Source organism: Melanaphis sacchari, unplaced genomic scaffold (genome assembly GCF_002803265.2).
Source record: "Melanaphis sacchari strain LSU unplaced genomic scaffold, SCAv2.0 Contig27_pilon_pilon, whole genome shotgun sequence".
In the NCBI taxonomy this organism is placed as follows: Eukaryota; Metazoa; Arthropoda; class Insecta; order Hemiptera; family Aphididae; genus Melanaphis; species Melanaphis sacchari.
In genome coordinates, this window is record NW_020271152.1 from 2,632,210 (window position 1) to 2,653,614 (window position 21,405).

Below are 21,405 nucleotides of genomic sequence, written 5' to 3' on the forward strand. Positions count from 1 at the left end.
AATATTTTAGCATATTAAATTGAATAGTTTCAATTGTTTTACAGTAGAATATTACTAAATTTAATAATTATTTATTTATTTAAAATTAAATGTGATAAATTATATTGTGTTTACAATTTATCATAAATATATGTAATTAGTAAAAAATGATATGAATCATAACAGATGTAACAATAAGTCTTTAGAAAATTGTAATACACATAGGTAAATGTATTATTTGTATATTTAATTTTTTTTAATAATGTTGCATTCAAGTATGTTTTATTGTGTATACTTTGATTATAGTGTTTATTTATAAAAAAAAATGATCAAAATATATTTGAACAAAATATTTATTTTTTATTATGACTCATAAAAGGCTGACAAGTTTGATCTGACATGTGAATTTATAAAAATAAAAATTCAACTTGTGATAAACATGATGTAGAGTTGTACGAAGCCAAAAGTTATTATTGAATAGTAAAACAATTATTTTTTTCCAATCTATGAGGTATTATTTTATTTTACTCATTGTATTTTTATTTTTATCTGTTAGATTCAACTTTCCAAAATGTTTTATGTTTATATTTTAAGAAAATATTTAAGATATATAACACATTTATTAAGTCTTTATGTCATCAAGCTTTTTGTTAATATTTTATTTTATACATTTAATATATTTATTATATTCCTAATTAATTATGTAATCATAACTGATTAATTCTAATTAATTTTAAGTCTAATTATATTATACAATTGTACCACAGATCATAACATTTTAGTTACATGATTTGAAATTAAATTTAATCTTATATTTATTTAAATTTGTATTTTATCTAATAAGCATGTTGCATAATTATTATGTCAATGAGTCAAATAAATATAATTAAGCCTATTTAAAAAATGTGTGTAGTATATTACATTATTTTTTCATCATAATATTGACATTAAGTAGCTAAAACATAATTTTTAACTATTGGTAATAAAAATATATTTAAAAATATTTTGGCTTTTATGAATACAAAAAAAGAATATTCCATTGGTTTATTTATATTCAAGTATTAGTAGTATTAAATTGTTGTAAAATTCCTGTGGCTTTTCTATATATAGTTATATGATCCAAGTACTGTTGAATGGTGTCCAATGGTTGAAAAATATCATTCATACGATTCTGAAAAATTCATCGTATAATTACATATTTAATAACTAATAATTAAAAAAAAATATTTTTTTAACTGATTAATTTAAATTCTAAGATGTGTTTATTTTAAAATATATAAACATCAAATTATATTAATTATATTGTAAGTGTTTTAATCTGTTGAACTATTTTTTAAATTTGGTAGTTAAAACAAAATCAAATTATATAGTTCATAAGTCTAGATTTTCCAATATTTATACAATTAATAAAACTAATAACTAGCATTCAACATTTTTATAGCCTGTAGATATAAATTATGAAATATACAGATTTTATAACTGGTTTTTATTAATGAAAATGTAGCATTCATTTAAGCCCCTAACTTCATACAGGGGTAACAATGTAACATATATATTCTTGTGTAGTTTCTGATCGTAAATACTTAATAACTTATAGATAAAGCAAAATAATAATCACTCTATTCATTCAGAAAGTAAAAAGTATACATAATAGATTATTTTAAATTACTAATTAAGTACAAATTATAAATTGTATTGTATAAAATTTAATGCTATATCTCCTAAATTGAGTTTTTACTAAAAGGAACCTAAAACAACCTAATTTAATGAACAAAAATGTTTTTAAAAAAAATCAAATTTGTATATAAATTATTATTTTATAGGTTAATAATATTTTATTTACAACAAATGTATGATACTTTAAAAATATGAAGTATTTTACTTACTTGAAAATAATGAGGAGGAATATTTGACACACAAGATCCTAAAAATCCTTGAAGAAATTCTCGTAACATATCCCAACATAAACCAAACACAACACAAGGCCTATATTCTGCCTAAAATAAAAATTAAGCACTATTTAAACTAACACAAATATTATTACACATCTAACCATCTAAAAATTAATTCTAGGTCTTATATTTTATCATAATTATATGAATAGATAGAATATCTATCTATTAACTATAACAAAACCGAATAAAACACTGAGTTTATTGATACAAATGTATTTACTATATTGCATAGAATTTAATCATTTATTATTATAGTTTAAGAGACCAATTATATTATTTATTACCTCCACAATAATGCCTTTAACATTGTGATTAATATTTATTGCTCCAATTTTAATAACAAAATCATTTAGCTCAAATCTTGGACCTCTAATTTCAACTTTAGATTTTTTAGAGGTATACACAGACGACATCTTCAACAAAAGCAAATCAAATAATGCATCTGCGACAACAGGCACAGTTTTTCCAGTACCATTATCAAGAATCGCAAACACTGATGCTGGCTGTTCTGAATTATGAAATACATGTAATGTTCGTTGGACACCTAGACATAAGTTTTGTTATATTTATTTTTACCAAAATGAATATTATTTTGTTATAACTCACCTAATTGAGGTATAGAGGCGTATGTCTCACAGTCAACAAGAAATGTACCACATTGTTTGGCACCAAGTGCATTCACTCTTTTCGTAAGAAATTCAATTATTTGAGCACCTGTACGATTTTCTTTCATCGGAAACTGTTGTATACTACAAATATTCAAAATAAACAGATAAAAACACATGCTAACAGTTATTTTTAAATTCAAAAAAACAAAATTATTAAAACCAAAGATACTAACATTGTAACGCCCATGTTAAGGTTTGAAAACTATATACTTCAAGTGAAAAAAAAATATATCACATGATACAATAATAAAACTAAAACACACAATTAAAATGTTAATATTTGATATAAAAAAATTGTACAAATATTGTTTACCTAAATAATAATTTCTATTTGGGTATTTTTTAGTATTAGTTATTACTTATTACAACACAGAAGTTATTTTGCTTTTTTTAACAATTTAAGTTGTTACTTATCGTTGAAGTCACTTGTTAGGGAACAGTAAGCACTTAATAATTTCAAATTTTAATGACGACTTTTAGAAATATGTCGACTACTTATTTGTGGCGTTTGTGCATACTCTATATCCTATACATATAAATTGATCTACCAACAAACAAAACAGACAACAGTATTTTGTAATTGTATGATAATATTCAAAAGTTTGTTGAGCATTTTTATCAATTTAATGATAATAAATTTGTTTTACAGCGCCATCTATAAGTTCACGGTTATTTGTTGTCGGTTCAATAATAATCCAGATAGCTCACCACTTACCAAATTTCCCCAGGTATTACCTCTAATCATATACCTGATACAAAGTATTAAATATTAAGTCCATGCCGCTTACAAAGTATAACATTATACAACATGTACCTAATAGTTACAAAATTAATACAAATGTTAAATATTATTTCAAGGCATTTCAATCCTAAAATTACGATCTTGTGGTGTTTATTTATATAGGAACTTAATCAATGAACGGAACATTTTACCGGTTAAACCTGATGGACTAGCTGTATAAATGTATGTAGCTGTATAAAATTCAAAATCGGTTGGCACGGTACCAGCCATCTATGGACTTGCAGGTACACTAATGTTTAGTATTGTACATTTTATAGGTAAATTTGGAATAAATCTAGTTTAGCACCCCCTAAAAATTTCGATACTTTTTTTTGGAAGCCTATGTATTTTAGCGTTTTAAATGATGCCAAAAGTTTTTTTTCGGAAATCATTTGGTTTTGAGTAATCCAAAAAAAAAATATATGCTTAATGTCAAATATATTTTCAAAGGAAATTAGGGGCCAGCGTTGCCATTTGCTCGCTGCGCTCGCTTGGACATTCTAAACGTAAATATTCCTCGATTTGCTATGCAACACCACCTAAGGTAGGCCACAGCCCCCCACAGGGTTAAAAATGATGCCCATAATTTTGCTAACAATAGCCAAAAATTTAGCCAGTTACTCGATAACGACATAAAATATAAAAATTATGTAGTTTAATGTTTTAAAAATAAATAGTGCCCAACATTTTTATTACCTATCTACGAGAATATATGGTTTTAATATCGTAGTTAAAATCGATGATTTTATAAATTTTTCATAACAAAATATTTATAGTTTGTGAATTTTAGTGATTTTTTAAAAATTTTAACTTTAAATTCCTATAAAAAATGTTGTGTCTGTGTATTTTTAATACTTTCATTCAGATATAGGAACAACTTATATGCGATTTTGTATAAAGTTTTTAATCTTATTGAGCGAGCAAATAAGTTTTATTAACATTTAAAATAAAAAAAAATAAAAAAGTATACTTGATGAAGATTTCAAGTTTCCACGCGGTTATTTATTTTTAAATTATAACAAAATAATGAATTACCTAATTTTGTTAAAAACCGGAATAGCGTCAAATGTTCCTTCTTTCTTTAATTTTTTTCCATTTATTTAAATTCTTTTTTTATTTTTGATCTCTCGAAATACAAATTAGATTAAATTTTCTACTCGAAATTTATTAATTATTTAAAAACTATGTTTTAACTGGGTCATACAAAATATGCTTACTCCCATTGCTTATAAATATTTAGTTGCAGTACTGTAGATGATTTGCATCTGTAAACATTTCAAAAATTAAGCAATTATTTTGTTTATAATATTTGTTTAATAATTTAACTATGTTTTACTAATGTAAACAGGGACCTATACAGCTATACAAGAGGTGGGTCATATCTTTTCGAAATTTTTCAAATAATTTTAGAAACTATTGAAAAAATTCTAACTATAACATTTTAAATGATTATCTGCATATATAAAAATTAAAATATTCAATTTGAAATTAAAACATAATGTTTTATAAACAATGTTGTAGCAAAAAATAATTTTTTGGTTATATTTAAAAGTATTTTGAATAATTTTTATAATATTTAAATTCAGACTCAATAGATAATAAATATTAAAATAAGCGAGTAGATTATTCCTCTTAAAATATATTTTTGTTTTGTTATTACTTTTAAGTTAACAAAAACGTAAATTTGTTTATGATATTATGCACTTATGTCATTATCAATATACATATTTTTGATGTATGGAGTTTTTCAAAATCTTTTTAAAATAAAAATATTTGTTTGTTAATCCTGTGAAGTTATGTTACGTATATCATAACAATTTAAGCGTATTTTTTCAAATGATGTCACAGAAATATTAAATAGTTACATAAATTTATACATATACAACGTATAAAAATATCGGGATATTTTGATACGTTCTCTCTCAGTCTTCAATCCTTAGATTGGTTTGCTGCAGTTCTTCATGCATCCCTATCTTTAATCAATTCCTTTAGTTCCTTATAAATATTATTCTCCATGTCAGTTATGATTTGCTTCATGTACTCCATCCTTGGTCTTCCTCATCCTATATGGCCTTTAACGTCACCTTCTATGACAGTTTTCGATAGACTCTCATGGCATTGTAGATGTCCTATTTGATACGTTAACAGTTGATAAATTGTTTCACTAAGTATAAAATAGTCGTTTGTTTTAGAAAAACACATTACTAATTTTACAATAAGAAATGTTTTAAGCCAACAATTTGGTAAGAATAATTATAGAACTTACATTGTCTTTATACTTAATTACAAAAAATATAAAACGATTTAGCTATTGATTCTCCTGAGATTTAATAGTCATTGTTGATAGGAAATTTTTTCTCGATGTGGTAGTTTCTGGATAATATTTAATGATTCTTACAAACAAAAAAAATGTTTGACCTAGCTAATAGTTAACATTATGTGCTAACAATTATATCCCATAATTTAAGAATCATTTTTCAGGTAACTGAAAACTGTTTCTTAAATGTAACAGAGAAAACGGCATTTCAATCTATAGTTATATTTTTTTAGTATTCTTCTTAAACAGCCTACATTTAACAAAAGTTACACAATAAACTTCAGATGGATATAATACGAAATTTTCAACCTTTTATTTAATTATTTATACATTTGTTACTATAATGTATGTCATACTGTCAAGGTGTTGCATATAGCTGTATTATATACATCGATTTATATATAGTAGTCGTTCAGCAAAATATTTATTAAAAAACAAAACAATTAATGTCTCAAACTAATTTATTGCTACGTGTTTTACATATAATGTCATATCATCACTGAAAATTAAAATTCTATATTACAATTAACTCATGAATAAAATGTACTTTTTAGATTTTTTAAATTATGACAAATATATTAATATTATAATATTATATTAATTAAATAATTAAAAAATATAAAATAGATTATTTATTTTTTTTGTATAAAAAAAAACTTAACTGATATATTATGATAAAAAAGTAAACTCTAAAAAACAACTAATAAATACACGTGTGCGTATTAATAATTAATATGACTCTAAATACAATATTGAATAAATTATAACAGAAAACTATAGGACAGAAGTGGGAAGTAAACGTGCGCACTCAATATTAACTAAATTATTATAATAAAGATTATTTTCATAATACAAAATATCTCATTGTTATAATATGTTGGTAGGCCATATTAGACAGTAAATGTATTTAAGACAACTTACAGTAGACAAAGAAATGTTATATTTTAAAACGTTATCAAGTTATCTATAATCGACAATCGATGAGTCCTAGAATTCTCATCACTCATACATATCAGTCATTTTCTTAATAAGTAGGTAACTATTAAACATAATTTCTACTGACTACATGTCTTATAATATATTAGTAATTTTTATTTTAAGAAAAAAATAAATTAAATAAAAATCAATAAAGATTCTATATTGTCCTAAAACTCGAAAAAGTCGGTGACATTTTTATTTTTTGCCTTCAAATTCAGATAAATCCATTAAACATTTTTGAGAAAATAGTACAAAGTAATTTGTGATGAGAATACTAGAATACGTTATTCATTTAAATTGTTTTTTATGAACAAACCAAATATAATCATAGTTTTAGAGCTATCTGTGAACTCTCAATATTATACAAAATGTGATTAATTGCAAATATACTCTTCTTTTTTATACCTACAAATTTCGCAAGCAACATTACAACACCAAATGAATTTACATTTACACTTCTCTTCTACGTCCCTTAATCTAATTTGAAATCCTCTATGACAACATAGATGTCTGCAGCCATCTAATCCTTGACATACACGATCGTAGGTACCCATTATGCTCAATCTATATTAAAATAATATTTAAATTATATAAACATATTAGCTGTACTTTTGTACGTTTAAAATTAAAACTACTCACGATTCATTACGTTCGCAATAATCTGGAGATGTATCTAAGTATACGAGTTCCGTTTTATTGGGTGTTTTTCTGTCTATTCTGATTGGTCGAAGTTTTTTAATTTTCTTTCTTTTCTTTTCACCAAGTCGTACATGTGAAGCACCTTCATATCTTACCATCAATGAATCCCCAATATCTCGAAACGATGAAAGTTTCATCCAACAAATACGTACACTACATGAACCTGACATACCATGACATTTGCATACCTTTTGCATACTAGAGCGAATAATCTAGAAAATTAAATAAAGTCTTGATAATTAATAACTATAATATTAAAACTTTGAAAGGCAATAGTTTTTTCTGATTTAATAATTAATAATCCAGTTAAATTTATTTTCGTTTATGTCAAAGTATGTATTTATACTTAAATATTTACTCTTAAACTATGACAAACATAATAAATTTATAATTTAAATGTTTATGAAAAAAAACAAGTATTTTTTTTTAATAGACAATTTTGAAATTTGAGATTATAAACCTATCATACAATGATTTAAGTATGTGTGATGAAGCCATAAAGATTTTTATTAATCATAAGATTAATTAATAATTTTATTTTAATTATAAAGTTAGTAATTTAATGTTGAACATAATATTTTAAATTTAAATACAAAAAATATTAATTTAATTTGAATTAATATAAAACGTAGGTGTGAGTACCGTTCAACTATACATTAAGTTTCGAGTGTGTCACTATTGAGTATTGATATGTTAAATTTAAATTCAATGATATATCATTGTATACGAAAAATACTTCTAAGCGGAGACTGTCTGTCAACCTAACTAAATATACATTTCGTATTTTCGTCATGTTTTTAATATAGCTACTAAAATCATTTATTTTACTATTAGTACTTAGTATAGTTAGTATTACAGTAAGTTGAGAACATTTTTCCGAAAATATTGCGTTTATTATTGGTTTTTAATTATTATAATAATATATATTTATGCCATATTATAATAACTTATATGACTTAAAATTTAATAACATCTTCAACGTAAGACACTAAAAATAGATTTATAGTATAAATAAATAATAATTTCTTAAAAGAAATAAAAAATGTCATTGTGTTTAGTAAAATTCATAATAATATTATAATATACATAAAAATTTAAAGTTCCTACAAACATTTTTAAATTATAAAAAGATAATAAAATTATAATATCGTTATATTTATTGTTTAATTAATTAATTTTATCCAAATTTGAACTTCAAATGTATATAAAAAAAAAATTGTGCTTTTGTATTTCTAATATTTTTATTTAAATATGAGAAAAACATGATATGTGGAATTTTATTTTAAATTTTCAAGAATTTTTTATAAACAATTGTAAAAAAAAAAAATTAAAATTTTATCATACCTATAAATAACTAAAGAAAAATTAAAATATTTTTAAAATTGTATTATGTAATGAAAATGATAATATAAACAATTGGTGAAAATTTCAAGTATCTACTGTTATTTTTATGAAATATATCAAAATATAGAAAGTATTTTGAGGAGAAATTATTGTTTTATGGGTGAATATCTGATATTGTAAACATTTTATTTTCAAATGCTCATAAAAAAAATTGGTTCCCTAGTAGAACATGTTTTATATAAGTCAAAAAACTTATATAAAACATTATATTACATTTTCAAATCTTAGGCATAAGAACAACTTTTTTTAAATTTCCAACTACAAAATAATTTGAACATTTTTGATATTTTGTAAAAATTTTAATTTTAAAGACTCATAAAAAATTATGGTGACTAGATTTTCAATATTTTTTACTGTAAAATAAAAAGTTTACAAAAAATATTGTATTAAATTTTTAAGCATTTGCAAATAATTTTTAATCAACTCTTATAAAAAAAAAAAAATTAAAAAAATTGAAAACTTCTTATGCCTATAAATAGCTCAAATTGTCAAAATATCGTAATTATAAAATAATAATATTAAAATTTGGTGAAGCTTTTAAGAATCTTCTTTATTCGTTCTTGAGTTACACACAAAAAAATAAAAATAAAATCGATTTCGTAAAATATTGGATTTATGTAAAAAATCTCCATTTTCCTAAATTGTTATATATTTATTATTTTTTTTTTTTTGGTTTTTCCCAAATATAAAAAACAGTAATAGGAATTTTCTAATTTAATCTCATTTAAGCACAAACTATATTAAATTTTCTACTATAAACCACGTCCAATTTTGAAAATCAAAGCATTTTCAATTACTTATGTACACAACATACATACATCATAGTCTAATAATCACTTCGTTCATAATTTTAAATTATGAATCAACTTAGAATTTAACAATGAAATTATTATAATGTATAGGTAAGCAGACAAAAATTTTTAAAATTATTTATAAATTATATTATAATATCTGTAATATAAAATTAGTTTTCTAAAATTATTTTATACTATCTTAACGTAATAATTGATGTTTGTTCTGTAGAAATAGTATTTATTAATTTTTTTTACAATCTGTACATTTATTTTATGTATTAACGTACAATCAGTAAGTGTGATGACTGATGACATAAATTAAATTATTGACTAATAACATAATATACTCTTGTTGGTTAATAAGAATTGAGAAATCATTCGGAGCTATGCATAACCATCCGGCAATTGTAATAACAATATTCAGATAGTGAGTACTATTACTACTTACCTTGTTATGTATCATAACTATAATAGTATTAATAATATCACCAGGTACTTATATACTATTATATTGAAATATGTACTCGTATTTTATAAAACATTGAAATAATATAATATTTATATAAAAATTAACAACTAAATAATAAACCCCTACAGAAAAAAATTTAAAACGTATTTTTAAAAACTTCAATTTTTAAGTAAACAAATATTTTATAATTTCATTTACCCTTCGACCAGCTTCATTATTATGTACGTTCATTAGCCCTTGAACACTATCGATGTCTTCTATGGAATCAACAAAATCACGACTAAACTTTTCACCGAAACGTATATCCTATAAAAATAAAAGTTTAGTTTTCAATTCATCTATTTTTTTTTAGATAAGACTTGGTGTTGTAACCTCTGAACATCCTCCCCATTGCCAATTCTTTTTAGCTTGTTTTCTTTGAATTTTATTGTCACAACTACATTCGTTTAATTCACCTCTTGAACATGCTTTTGTAATCGCATATGCTACTCCGGCTGATGTTATAGCATTTACGTATGCTTTTTCTCTACTTTCTAAATATTTGTTATGGTAAAAATTAGCATTGTATGTTAAAATAATGTACTTATGAATTGTTGTTTAAATATATTCTTATGATTCATTTTAACTTACTATACGACAATACGTTGCCAAATACTGAAGTATTATTTGAATAAGTGGTACAATTCCACCTCTGTGTACTAAACTGATGTTGGCATTCCTCAATAGCCATTTTTGTTCCACTGCTCACAACCTACATGCAAAATATATAAAATAACTATTTTTCAAATTCTTTTTTTTTTGTGTAGAACACTTACTTACACTCATAATTTTTTCCCCGAGGTCACACAGTTGCTGTTGTCTACTTTTCAAAAATGGATATCGGTAACAATTTTCTTTATGGCTAAGCAATGGGTTAAACTCTCTTGGTGGATAATTTTGCAGTCCTAAATACCTATAAAATTATGTCAGAAAAATTTAAATAATCTTTGAAATACATAATATATCACGTATATTTATATTATTACTTTAAAGCTATATTTTTAAAGTCATATAGTTAAAATTCATTTTTAATAAATATGTATAAAATAAAAAAAATTAAGGTAACATTTTGTAGTAAACGATATACTATATATAAAATTAATATTTGTAGATTATAGCAAAATAATATAATCATAAACGAAAAACATAAAAAAAAACACGTTACGAAAATCAATAAATTCTCTTCAATCATAACGTAATTTTTAATTTATCTAAAAAGTAAAAACATTTTACCAATTTATATACCTATATATATTCACTGTTCACAATATATATGTATTAATTTATTTAGACCAACAGACCGTATAACTATAAATGTATTACACGTTTGGAATAAATCAGGTTTAGATTACAAATTACAATCAAAAGAAATTAAGTAAAACAACTTGTGTATACCTATATAGAAACTAGAAACGGTTACAACTTAAGCTTTATTATTATTTTATTCTACAGTATTTTTTCCTTGAATATTTAAACATAAAAAAAAAAATTGATCATATAACTAAATGGTATTTTTCCTTCTAATTCTATCGAATAACATTCGAAATAACTTATGGGTGTTATAATTACTGACAATAAATACTTTTATTTAGCCGCCGCTATTTAATTTAATACTTTTAAACAAAAAAAAAAAAAAAAACATCTAAACGCAGGGGGGCGTGATCTATCTGCGTCAAATTATTGAAGTAACCTAGTAATTATTAAGCCGAAACAGGGCCACTGAACTGGCGGCAAAAAATCACAAAGTGTAGGTATATAAAACATAACTGACAACTTTTCTATTGAAATTTTATTACATTTTTTTTATGCCCGAGGCAACTAATAAGATGATCTATTATAATATAGGTATATCATATACTATATCTGCAGTATTTAATATTTTTTGTGACGTATATTAGTTATAATTTATAAGATATGTATTATTCTACATTAATTAAGAACGACACTATACATATAATTTAATAACAATTTATGAATTAGGAACAATATGATGCATATATATTAAAAGTATAACTTATAATTAATATTTAATAAAACAGATATATAAATAATACATAGTCGTTCATAAAATAATAATTTTAGCTTTAGTTTAAAAAATAAAAATGCTTTTGTCAGCGCGTATATGTAATTATTTTGTAAGGAAATAATAAACAAGTTATTTTATTAATTATTCATGTGGAACATGATTATATAAATAAATTATAATATTACTTCCAAACGAAATGTGGATTGGTTGTTTGAAAAAATATATATTATATGCATATATTTGTGTATTAATATTTATTTAAAAAAATAATGATATTCGTGCTGAAAACGTGCACTTTTTCGCGTTCTTCTACGCATAATGTAGGTACCCTGCAGGTATTTTTTTTTTTCATTCTGTTGGATATATTTAAAAAGGGATAAACATATTAATTTGCCACTTATAAAAACTCAAGTTTGAATGACATAAGCCGTCTAATAAACCTTATACTAATTAGTCCCCTAAAATCAGTGAAATCACCCCAACGCTAGATTTCCAAGTACCTCTAGTAGCGTTCTTTCAACAAGGGTTATTATTCGTATATAACGCATGTACGTCCTTATTAGACCTGCATATTGTTATTCTAGAACAGGCACATATTGTTGTGTTATGGTTGCCTAGTAACCCCTTGAATTCAGAAGACAAGGCTCCGCCTTTTTGGTTTCCTTTATCTGTCAATCACCGGCCATTTTGGCCCCCCCGATGACATTCAACTGAGAAATAAAATCCAAAATTTGTAAATTTAACCTCATCTTTAAAGAATAGGTATAATTTATGACTCGTAAGTTTGGTATAGGTATTTAATACTAACATTAGCCTAGATAAATGAATGCATTTGTTTAGATAATAATTTGAATATACTTGCTTCATGAACTATTAATTATTTAATTATAAATATGCCTATGTATTTAATAGTAATCTAAAAAATGTAGTTTTTATTTTTTTTTAATAAAATTAAAATAAATAATACTATATGTATTTTGAATTATGAGAGTAAAATTCTGAATTACATAAGTTGTATGCTACGATGATTTTTACTATTATTTTTTTACTGTAAATACTTTTTTTGAGTAAATAAATATAAAAATAAATTTCTGGCTCCGATTAAAATTACAGAATCTAAAAGTTTTTCATGATGACACTAAAATATCGAAAATTTTTAAAATAAAAAGTAGTTTCTTTACGAAAGAAAACTTTCAGAAAATTTGGAAGAAATTATTTCATACTAATTTAATGTCAACAGTTTACAACACTCTCTATTCTGCACTAAAATTAAAAGGCCTGATACTTAGTGTCTGTAACTGACCCAAATATTCTGAATTGTTGTTATTTTATATTTAGAAAAATAAAATAAATTGTTATTAATCAAAAATCAACGTGAACATTAATTAAATTAGTCGTATCATATTATTATGGGTATCTTCAGAGGTAATTATTATAATTTATAAAATCGTACGTATAGGAGTTCGTTATTTAGTTCAAATAAAATTGCGTCCCAAATAGAAGTAGTAGTCCTAGTAGCGTTAGTGTATACATAAAACATTATAAAAAATAATAAAAACATATAGGTATTTAATATTTTTTTATGCCATTGTACTTGTCTAAATTCCTACGGTCAAATCATAATTCATCCATAATGCTCTCATTTTCATCAACATGCTCATAAAAAAAAAAAAAAAATTGGATGATGGTAATATAACATGACAGCTGGAAGGTAATATGAGAGTTTTCGAAACCTATTTAAGGCTCGCGGTACATGGGTTTTGTAGTTTCTTCCACCTTGCTTCACCCAAATTACATTGGTGTACATTGCATATTATATACCTACATATTATAGTACAGACAATTAACCGGATATCTGAGCAACTTATATTTTTTTAAGATTAGTACCATTTTTATTTTCCTAATTTATTTGAACACACACATGTAGTACATGAGAATATTAAATTATCAACATTAGAAAATGAATGTATAATATATAATATATTTGCAAAAGTTTTGTATAGAATGTTTAAGTAAAAAATCTTTAAAAATAAACGTCAAGATATATTATCTAGTACTGAAAAATATTATAATACAACACAGAATTTTTTAATAAAACAAGTTTTAAACATACTGAACTATTTATCCTAAAATATATGTTTATTACAGATAAATTATATTAATTATATAGTAACCTAAGAAAATATATAATATAATATATTCACGTACAAATGTTTAATTATTAATTTATATATATATGTATATATATATATGTATATATATATATATATATATGTATCTATAGTTACTATAAAAAATTATTCAATTCATTTGCATATTGTTTTCTAAGAGTTTTCTAATTGATAACAATAAATGGAATAAATCTATTTATATGTTAATTTAAAATAACAATTTTATAAACACGGTTATTTATTACCTAACAAATAAATCATAGTTGTAATTACAACTGATTTCAGTAATAAAGTATTATATTTAAGCAAAATATTATAATATTAAATACGAAAATAATACATATTAATTATTTGAATATTCATGTAAGTATTTATAAATATAACCTACTATTCCTATATTACATTAGAAAATAAATAAATTACATTAAAATTGCCTACTTATATTTTATATACGTATATTCTATGTTTTTTCATTATTAATTTGTATAAATATACAATAAAAATATTAACAAAATTTTCATATGACTTTATAATATAAGATATATGACGTATAATAAATTCGAGATGAACATATTAAATACATATTTTTTTTTTTTGTTAGTAATAGGTACATTATAATTATACTACTTATAAAAAAAAAATAATTGTAATGTTATAAATTATAAATATAATAATATTTATGAAACAATATTAAGTAATTTTTAAGTTCTAATTAAAGAATATTTTATTTGGAAATTGAAGTAATTCGAAATATAACGTACAACTTATTATTTAATTAAGCCTCCTTTAAACAATTTAAAACTGTACAAGATTTGTTAATTTTACCAGTAAAGATCTAAATCAGTTATATTCAAAATAAATATTGAAGAACGTAAAAGAATTCACTGTTTACTCGGATTCTATATCATAAACATGTGGCGGTGTTTGTGATCGTAAAAGAACATATACACACATTAAACAGAAGTCAATAATATAAAAGCCATACAAAACTTATAGTATATGTATAAGTAAATATGAAAACCGGAAATGTTTTTTTTTACGATTCCTTGATTAATATGAAACGTTTAATACTTACATGTGATACATTTTAAAGTTGAATTAAATTTTTCCTACCAAATATAAACTATAAAGAGCTGGGAATATACTTTTTCCCTATTCTTTTAATATCCCATGTAGCATTGTAGTCGTAAAACATTCATATCTGACCAATATCTGTGATTTTTTTATTAATTTTAACTTACAAGTTATAAGAATGACAGTTAATAGATAATAATTAAGTGTGACATAATACTACATAATAAAATATTGTCTAATACTTATAACTTTATTAGTTATTATTAAATTAACCGGGTTATATAATATTATAATGATGTTAATGATTAATTATTTCAAAAAAAAAAAGAAAAAACTATTAGAGTACAACATTACTATTCTCAAAAAGTATAAAATTATATTTTCTAGATTTTTCTTAATGAGTCTTATGAGTAATAAATTTTAATAGTAAAATTATTTAAAAATTTAATAAGTACTAATTCTTACAGTTTAGTTTAAAGTTTTCATATATTATATATCTTTATATACGTGTATTATTGGTTTAAAAGATCTAAAAAAAAAATTGATAGTATGACACTATTACTGATATTGTTTTTTCCAGCCAATTCAGTAGATTTATATTTATAAATATATGAGACATTGAATTAAATCCAGAGTTTTATTTTAACCAAATTCATAGTTTTATTTGTCTTTATTTTAATGATTAAACAAATTTACAATAATAATAATAATAATAATATTTATATATTCAATGTATATATTTCAATTATTTAAGATACTAAATTATATAGAAATAAGTAACAAATAAAAATTCTAATAATAGCAATTAAAAATGATTTTATGATTCGTTCTGTTAAGTATTATAGCTATAGATGTTCGTGAATAGTGCTTTATCTTTTACTTATTAGGAAATATAGAAAATGAGTAAAGTATCACAATTAAGGTTTGTCTTGTATTTATACAAGCCTTGAGGATGACAAGAAACATTTTTAGTTACGTTTCTGCATTACATTTATTCATAGTGCTTAGTAAATAAAGATTATTTATATATTTTCTAAATATTCTTGTTTTTTTTTCTTATTAGTCAAGTATCCTAGTTTTGGTACATATAAATATATAATTAATATTTGAAATGTATTAATTAAATATAATAACACATAATATACATCAAATCCAGGGGGTGGGGTAATGCTTGTTTCAGAACTTAATATCGACTATTATTTATTAATTATTCTGTACAATTTTTCATGTTGTATTTTGTAGTTAATTCAGTATTTATATAACTAGAAAGACGTCTTAAGTAAATGCCAAGACCACATTAAATACTTAGTATAGAGTTTGTAATATAGTATTCAGGATTAACTCGACAAAGATGTACCTACGTATTTTTAAGTCTTTATAAAAGGTTTATAATGGAAGGACTTTTTACAACCTTCATTAAAAGGTACTGAACAAAAGAAAAGCTACTCAGTAATGTTGATTTAAAGTTTCATTAAATATTTATCGACTTTAAGTATATATTAATTTTTCTTTATGTTTAGATCTTTGCTGTTCTGACGGTATAATAATAAAGTTCAGTGTAGGTATGTCTATAAATGTAATCAAAATGATTTAAAAGTACCTATATGTATCTATATATAAAACAATTCTTACAGTTTAAAACAATTTATATTTTTTTAGTATTTAAATTGCTAATAAAATATAAGTATGTTTATACAATTATGATCGAGGAAAACATTTATCTTTCATCGGCATATATTAAAGTAAAAGCATGTTTTTATAATATAGATTATAGGTATATTATACAAAATTTTTGTTGATCAAGTTGCCTATTTGCCAAAATGTATAAGTTCTCGACATGATTTATTTCCAAATTTATTGGTTTCTGCGTGAAACACGTTCGCATCGTAAACATTATATTGTGCTTGTGCAATAGATATGATCCCCACGCATATAATATATATATATTATTAATATGCGCGTGTGTTGTTTGAATGTGCTCGGTGGATGGCGGCATCTAGTGCGATAATGACTATTATTATTATTATTATTATTTTATTATTATTGATATATATATATATAGAATGTTGATGATATAAAATTTAAACGGCCGTGGCGGCGAGAGGCAGCACAAAAAAAGGGGACGACGGGGAAACTTAATTTCACCGGCAAAACTCTGGAAATCGTCTCATTTTATAGTTTTCGCAACCTATAAATTTTATATCCCCCCCTTCCTGACTCTCACTGCCGCCTCCGACATCGAACCCCGGAACGCGAAAAAAAAGAATACAAGACCGTGCAGCTGCATATTATGCGCGTTCGTACACTGCCACGAGACCCCCTCTCCACACCGCCACCACGACCGTTCGTATCTTTATTGAAAACAGAAAACGGCACCCCCAGAAAAATGCGTCCCTCTCACTCGTAAACGGCTTTTGTACTTTATGATCGACACATAAAAACGACTTTATTACCACTGGCCTCCCCTCTTTATCCCGAAACGCGCGCGGCACGAAACTTTCGTTTATAAACGGCAAATCCGTAAAAACCCCGCGTGACGTCCGGTGGCGGTAACTTGCCCGACTGCACGTCTCTTTGTACAACAATATAGATATATAAACTTACGTAGATATCTAGATTCAATCGCGGTATTTTTCATACAACGTAGACATAAATGTGAATTTTCGTGTTTCAGCAACAAAGCGTATCGTAATTTTGAAACTTTAATTTTAATTTTAATAAATCAATAAGTAACTTATGCACGATTACAAAATTTAAGTAATAAGGTACCTAATGATTAATATAATATTAATAATGTGATTAACACAATATTACTCTGAATGTTCAAATCTTATAATTATAATAATTAAATAATATTATGTTAAATATATTGAAGTATAATTTTAAGTACTTCCATAAACAAAATACTTCTATAATCACAAATTAAATCAAATCCAGTTTCTTTATACCTAATCCGAACGATAATTATTAATGCGTAATTTCAAAATTGACATATTATAATTATTGGTTATTACTTATTTTTGATGAGTTTACCTATTGCTATGATTTCATCTTTACTATAATGTATGATTCTCTCCATATAGTATACTTACTAACCATACTAAATTTATCATTAATAATCTAGTTAACTATATTTTTCAAACAAAATTATTAAAATTAAAAATATTAATACCTACATATTTAAATAACTGAATTTTTACACTAAAATAATATTTATTTTTAACAAATTAAAACTATACTCACATAGTCACGTAATAATAACATATTTTGATTAATTTAAAGGAAAAATTAAACAACAGAACTTTTTTTAGTGATTATGATTAAAATATTGAAATTTTTTGAAGTTATTATGTCTTTTAAAGGCTAGGTTTATGCGCTAGTGCTTATAAATGGCTCTTATTAATATAATAAATTTAGATATAGGTTGATAGTTTTTTATGTAACTATGGATTTTTATATTATAAGGTTTGAGCATAGGCATTTAATAATATATGAGTACAGTAGCCAGTAGCCTATCTATTACATACAAATATATTTTTAATTTTAAACTATTATTGTACATTTGTATCTCCTGCCTCAATTATATTATTGTATCACTATTATCAAATAGTATTGTATAATTAGCAGTTTAATTATAATTATAGTAGTTTAAATAAAATATTTTAATTAATTTTTTTTGTTTTATTAACAACTATTTTTCAAGTACATGGTTATTTTGTTTAAATATGGTATAGAATTCTGGGCTTGTGTTACAACTAAACTCTAAAGTATAAATAAACTAGACAAAAAATATCATGTGTGCGTATAAAATATAACTAGATGTATAGATGATTTTAACACTCTTATAGTCTTATCTTATACAAAGTAAAAATAATAGGTACTTACAAAAAACATAACCACCACAGCTTACTTATTTTTATTTTTTATAAAGGGATTAAAGAAAGCCATTTCCCTTAATGGCCAATGAAAAATAAAACGCATCGCCTAACTTTTTGTGCATCGGTTTGGTTATTCATCCAGAAAATTAAAAATGTATTCATTGGTATATTTTATGAACCGTACTAAACCATATGGCTTAGAGATGTCCACAGAATGTTTACTGGTTTTAAATATTTGACTGGTTTTTATTTAACCAGTCTTAAATAATACTGTTCATTTTTTAGGTTTTTTATTATTCTTACAAAAATATTTTTTGGTTTACGTTCTACAAAATAAAAATAGTAAAATATAATGATCATAACCACTTAAAATTTCAGCTATAAAGTGAATTAACTGAAATGATTTTAAGACCTTTGGTTTAAACGCAATTTAATGTAATTATAAACTCTCATAAATAAATACTTTACAAGATAATTTTATATTTCTGGATGAAAAAATTCAGAATATTTAAATTAAAAATGCTAGCTATTACGTATTACGTGAGGTAGGAAAAGAATAAAAACAAAAATATATAAAAATATTTATAGATTGAAAAAATAAAATATTTCTATAGATTGTTGAATTCAATTTTAAAAATAAATATAATTGTTATTATCCAAATTCTGTTAAAAAATTCTTATTGGTAATAATATTCAAGTCAAAAATTATTATAATTCAATAGGTTAGAGTTAAAATACACATTTAAATTAAATAAAAATTAATTTAAATTAATTATAATTTATATAAAAATTAATATTTAACTTTTTACAATTTTTTTAAATTTGATTCCTTTAAGTAAAATAAGTTAATTCTGATTACGCATATATGTAAAAAAAATATGCCCTTTATAATTAATCATAGTTTTCTATTTTCTTTAAATATAAATGATTTATTTAATCGTTATTACAATAAACTAATGCATTCAAAATACAATTTTAATATTTTATTTTTTAAATACTATGGAAAAACAATAAAAGGTTAGGAGTTTGTGCTATCATAATTTATTCAATCAAATAGTTCATAATATTTATATCATTAATTTTCTTTTAGATAATCAATACACAAATTAATCTTTGATATATTTAAATTAAATTAATTAATTAATTTAACTATATAGATAAACTACCTATTTACAATATTTACATTTTTAATGAAAATATTAATTAGTATTTATTTCTTCTTAATTCGTGGTATTTATAATTTTTAGCCCGGTAATAATTATTATATTTATATCAAAGAAATATTCTCTATGTCTCACACAAAGCTAAATTAAAATTATTTTAATTATTTTTTAACTGTTAAATTGTTTTCAATATTTTTATATTTTAATTTAATATATTTCTGATCTGAGTTTACTGCTTTAAAATATATTTAATTCATGTAAGTACTTTAAATTATTATGAAAAAAATATAGCACTTAATTAAACTGATTTTAAATTCGAATGAAATATGTGTACATATTTAAAATATTTGTTTTCGAAAACAAAAAAAAGGCATAGGTAATTAATATATATATATATATGTGTGGATGTGTGTGTGTACATTCATATGTCCATTATAAACTTTAAAAAAGTGTATTAAAAATAAACATACCACCAATTTGCTCTTGAGACGTTGAAAAGAACAACAATCATAATAATCTGTCTTAATGTAAGCCACATATCCGTATCCGATTTATTTTTTCACAGTAATAATAGAAAAATTCTTTATTCAATTTGAGAAAGAAAATTGTTTTTATGTCCACCAAACATGTAGGTACCGTATAGTAATTGATTTTAAATAAATCATGGTTTAAAAATCTGTAGTCGTATTATTTGCGGTCCGGTTACATCAGAACGAGAACGAAAACGAAGTACAAAGCCAGACAATCTAAACCGACCACTTGGGGATGCTTCTGGCAACTGAAACCAAATCACTCGCGGCCATTCCCTTCAGTCAGCCCTCCGACGCTATAAATGTGTACCATGTTTAATAAACTGATTATATTTGTAACCGTACGATAGAAACTTTTCCTCGTACGATAAAGACTTAACACCGCATCATGGCCAAAACAAATAATTTTCGTTATTTTAGATTATAATTTTTAACATAATTTTAACTAAACTATAATCGCATTACGTATAAGGATACGCA

General features: G+C 23.4%; 2 protein-coding genes across 2 annotated transcripts; both read right to left on the reverse strand.

The window, feature by feature from the left end:
- Positions 1-1,018: 1,018 nt before the first annotated feature.
- On the reverse strand, positions 1,019-3,174 carry LOC112595462 (mediator of RNA polymerase II transcription subunit 20). Its single transcript, XM_025340690.1, has 6 exons — positions 2,916-3,174; positions 2,776-2,854; positions 2,541-2,683; positions 2,219-2,478; positions 1,866-1,976; positions 1,019-1,150 (listed from the first exon to the last, which is right to left on the reverse strand). Exons 2-6 carry the CDS (start codon positions 2,787-2,789, stop codon positions 1,034-1,036), a joined length of 645 nt encoding a protein of 214 aa, XP_025196475.1. The 5' UTR covers positions 2,790-2,854; positions 2,916-3,174; the 3' UTR covers positions 1,019-1,033.
- Positions 3,175-6,415: 3,241 nt separating this feature from the next.
- Positions 6,416-21,185, reverse strand: LOC112595550 (protein Wnt-1-like). Its single transcript, XM_025340802.1, has 7 exons — positions 20,866-21,185; positions 10,864-10,996; positions 10,675-10,795; positions 10,417-10,577; positions 10,243-10,350; positions 7,318-7,589; positions 6,416-7,242 (listed from the first exon to the last, which is right to left on the reverse strand). Exons 1-7 carry the CDS (start codon positions 20,931-20,933, stop codon positions 7,053-7,055), a joined length of 1,053 nt encoding a protein of 350 aa, XP_025196587.1. The 5' UTR covers positions 20,934-21,185; the 3' UTR covers positions 6,416-7,052.
- Between the last annotated feature and the right edge of the window lie 220 nt (positions 21,186-21,405).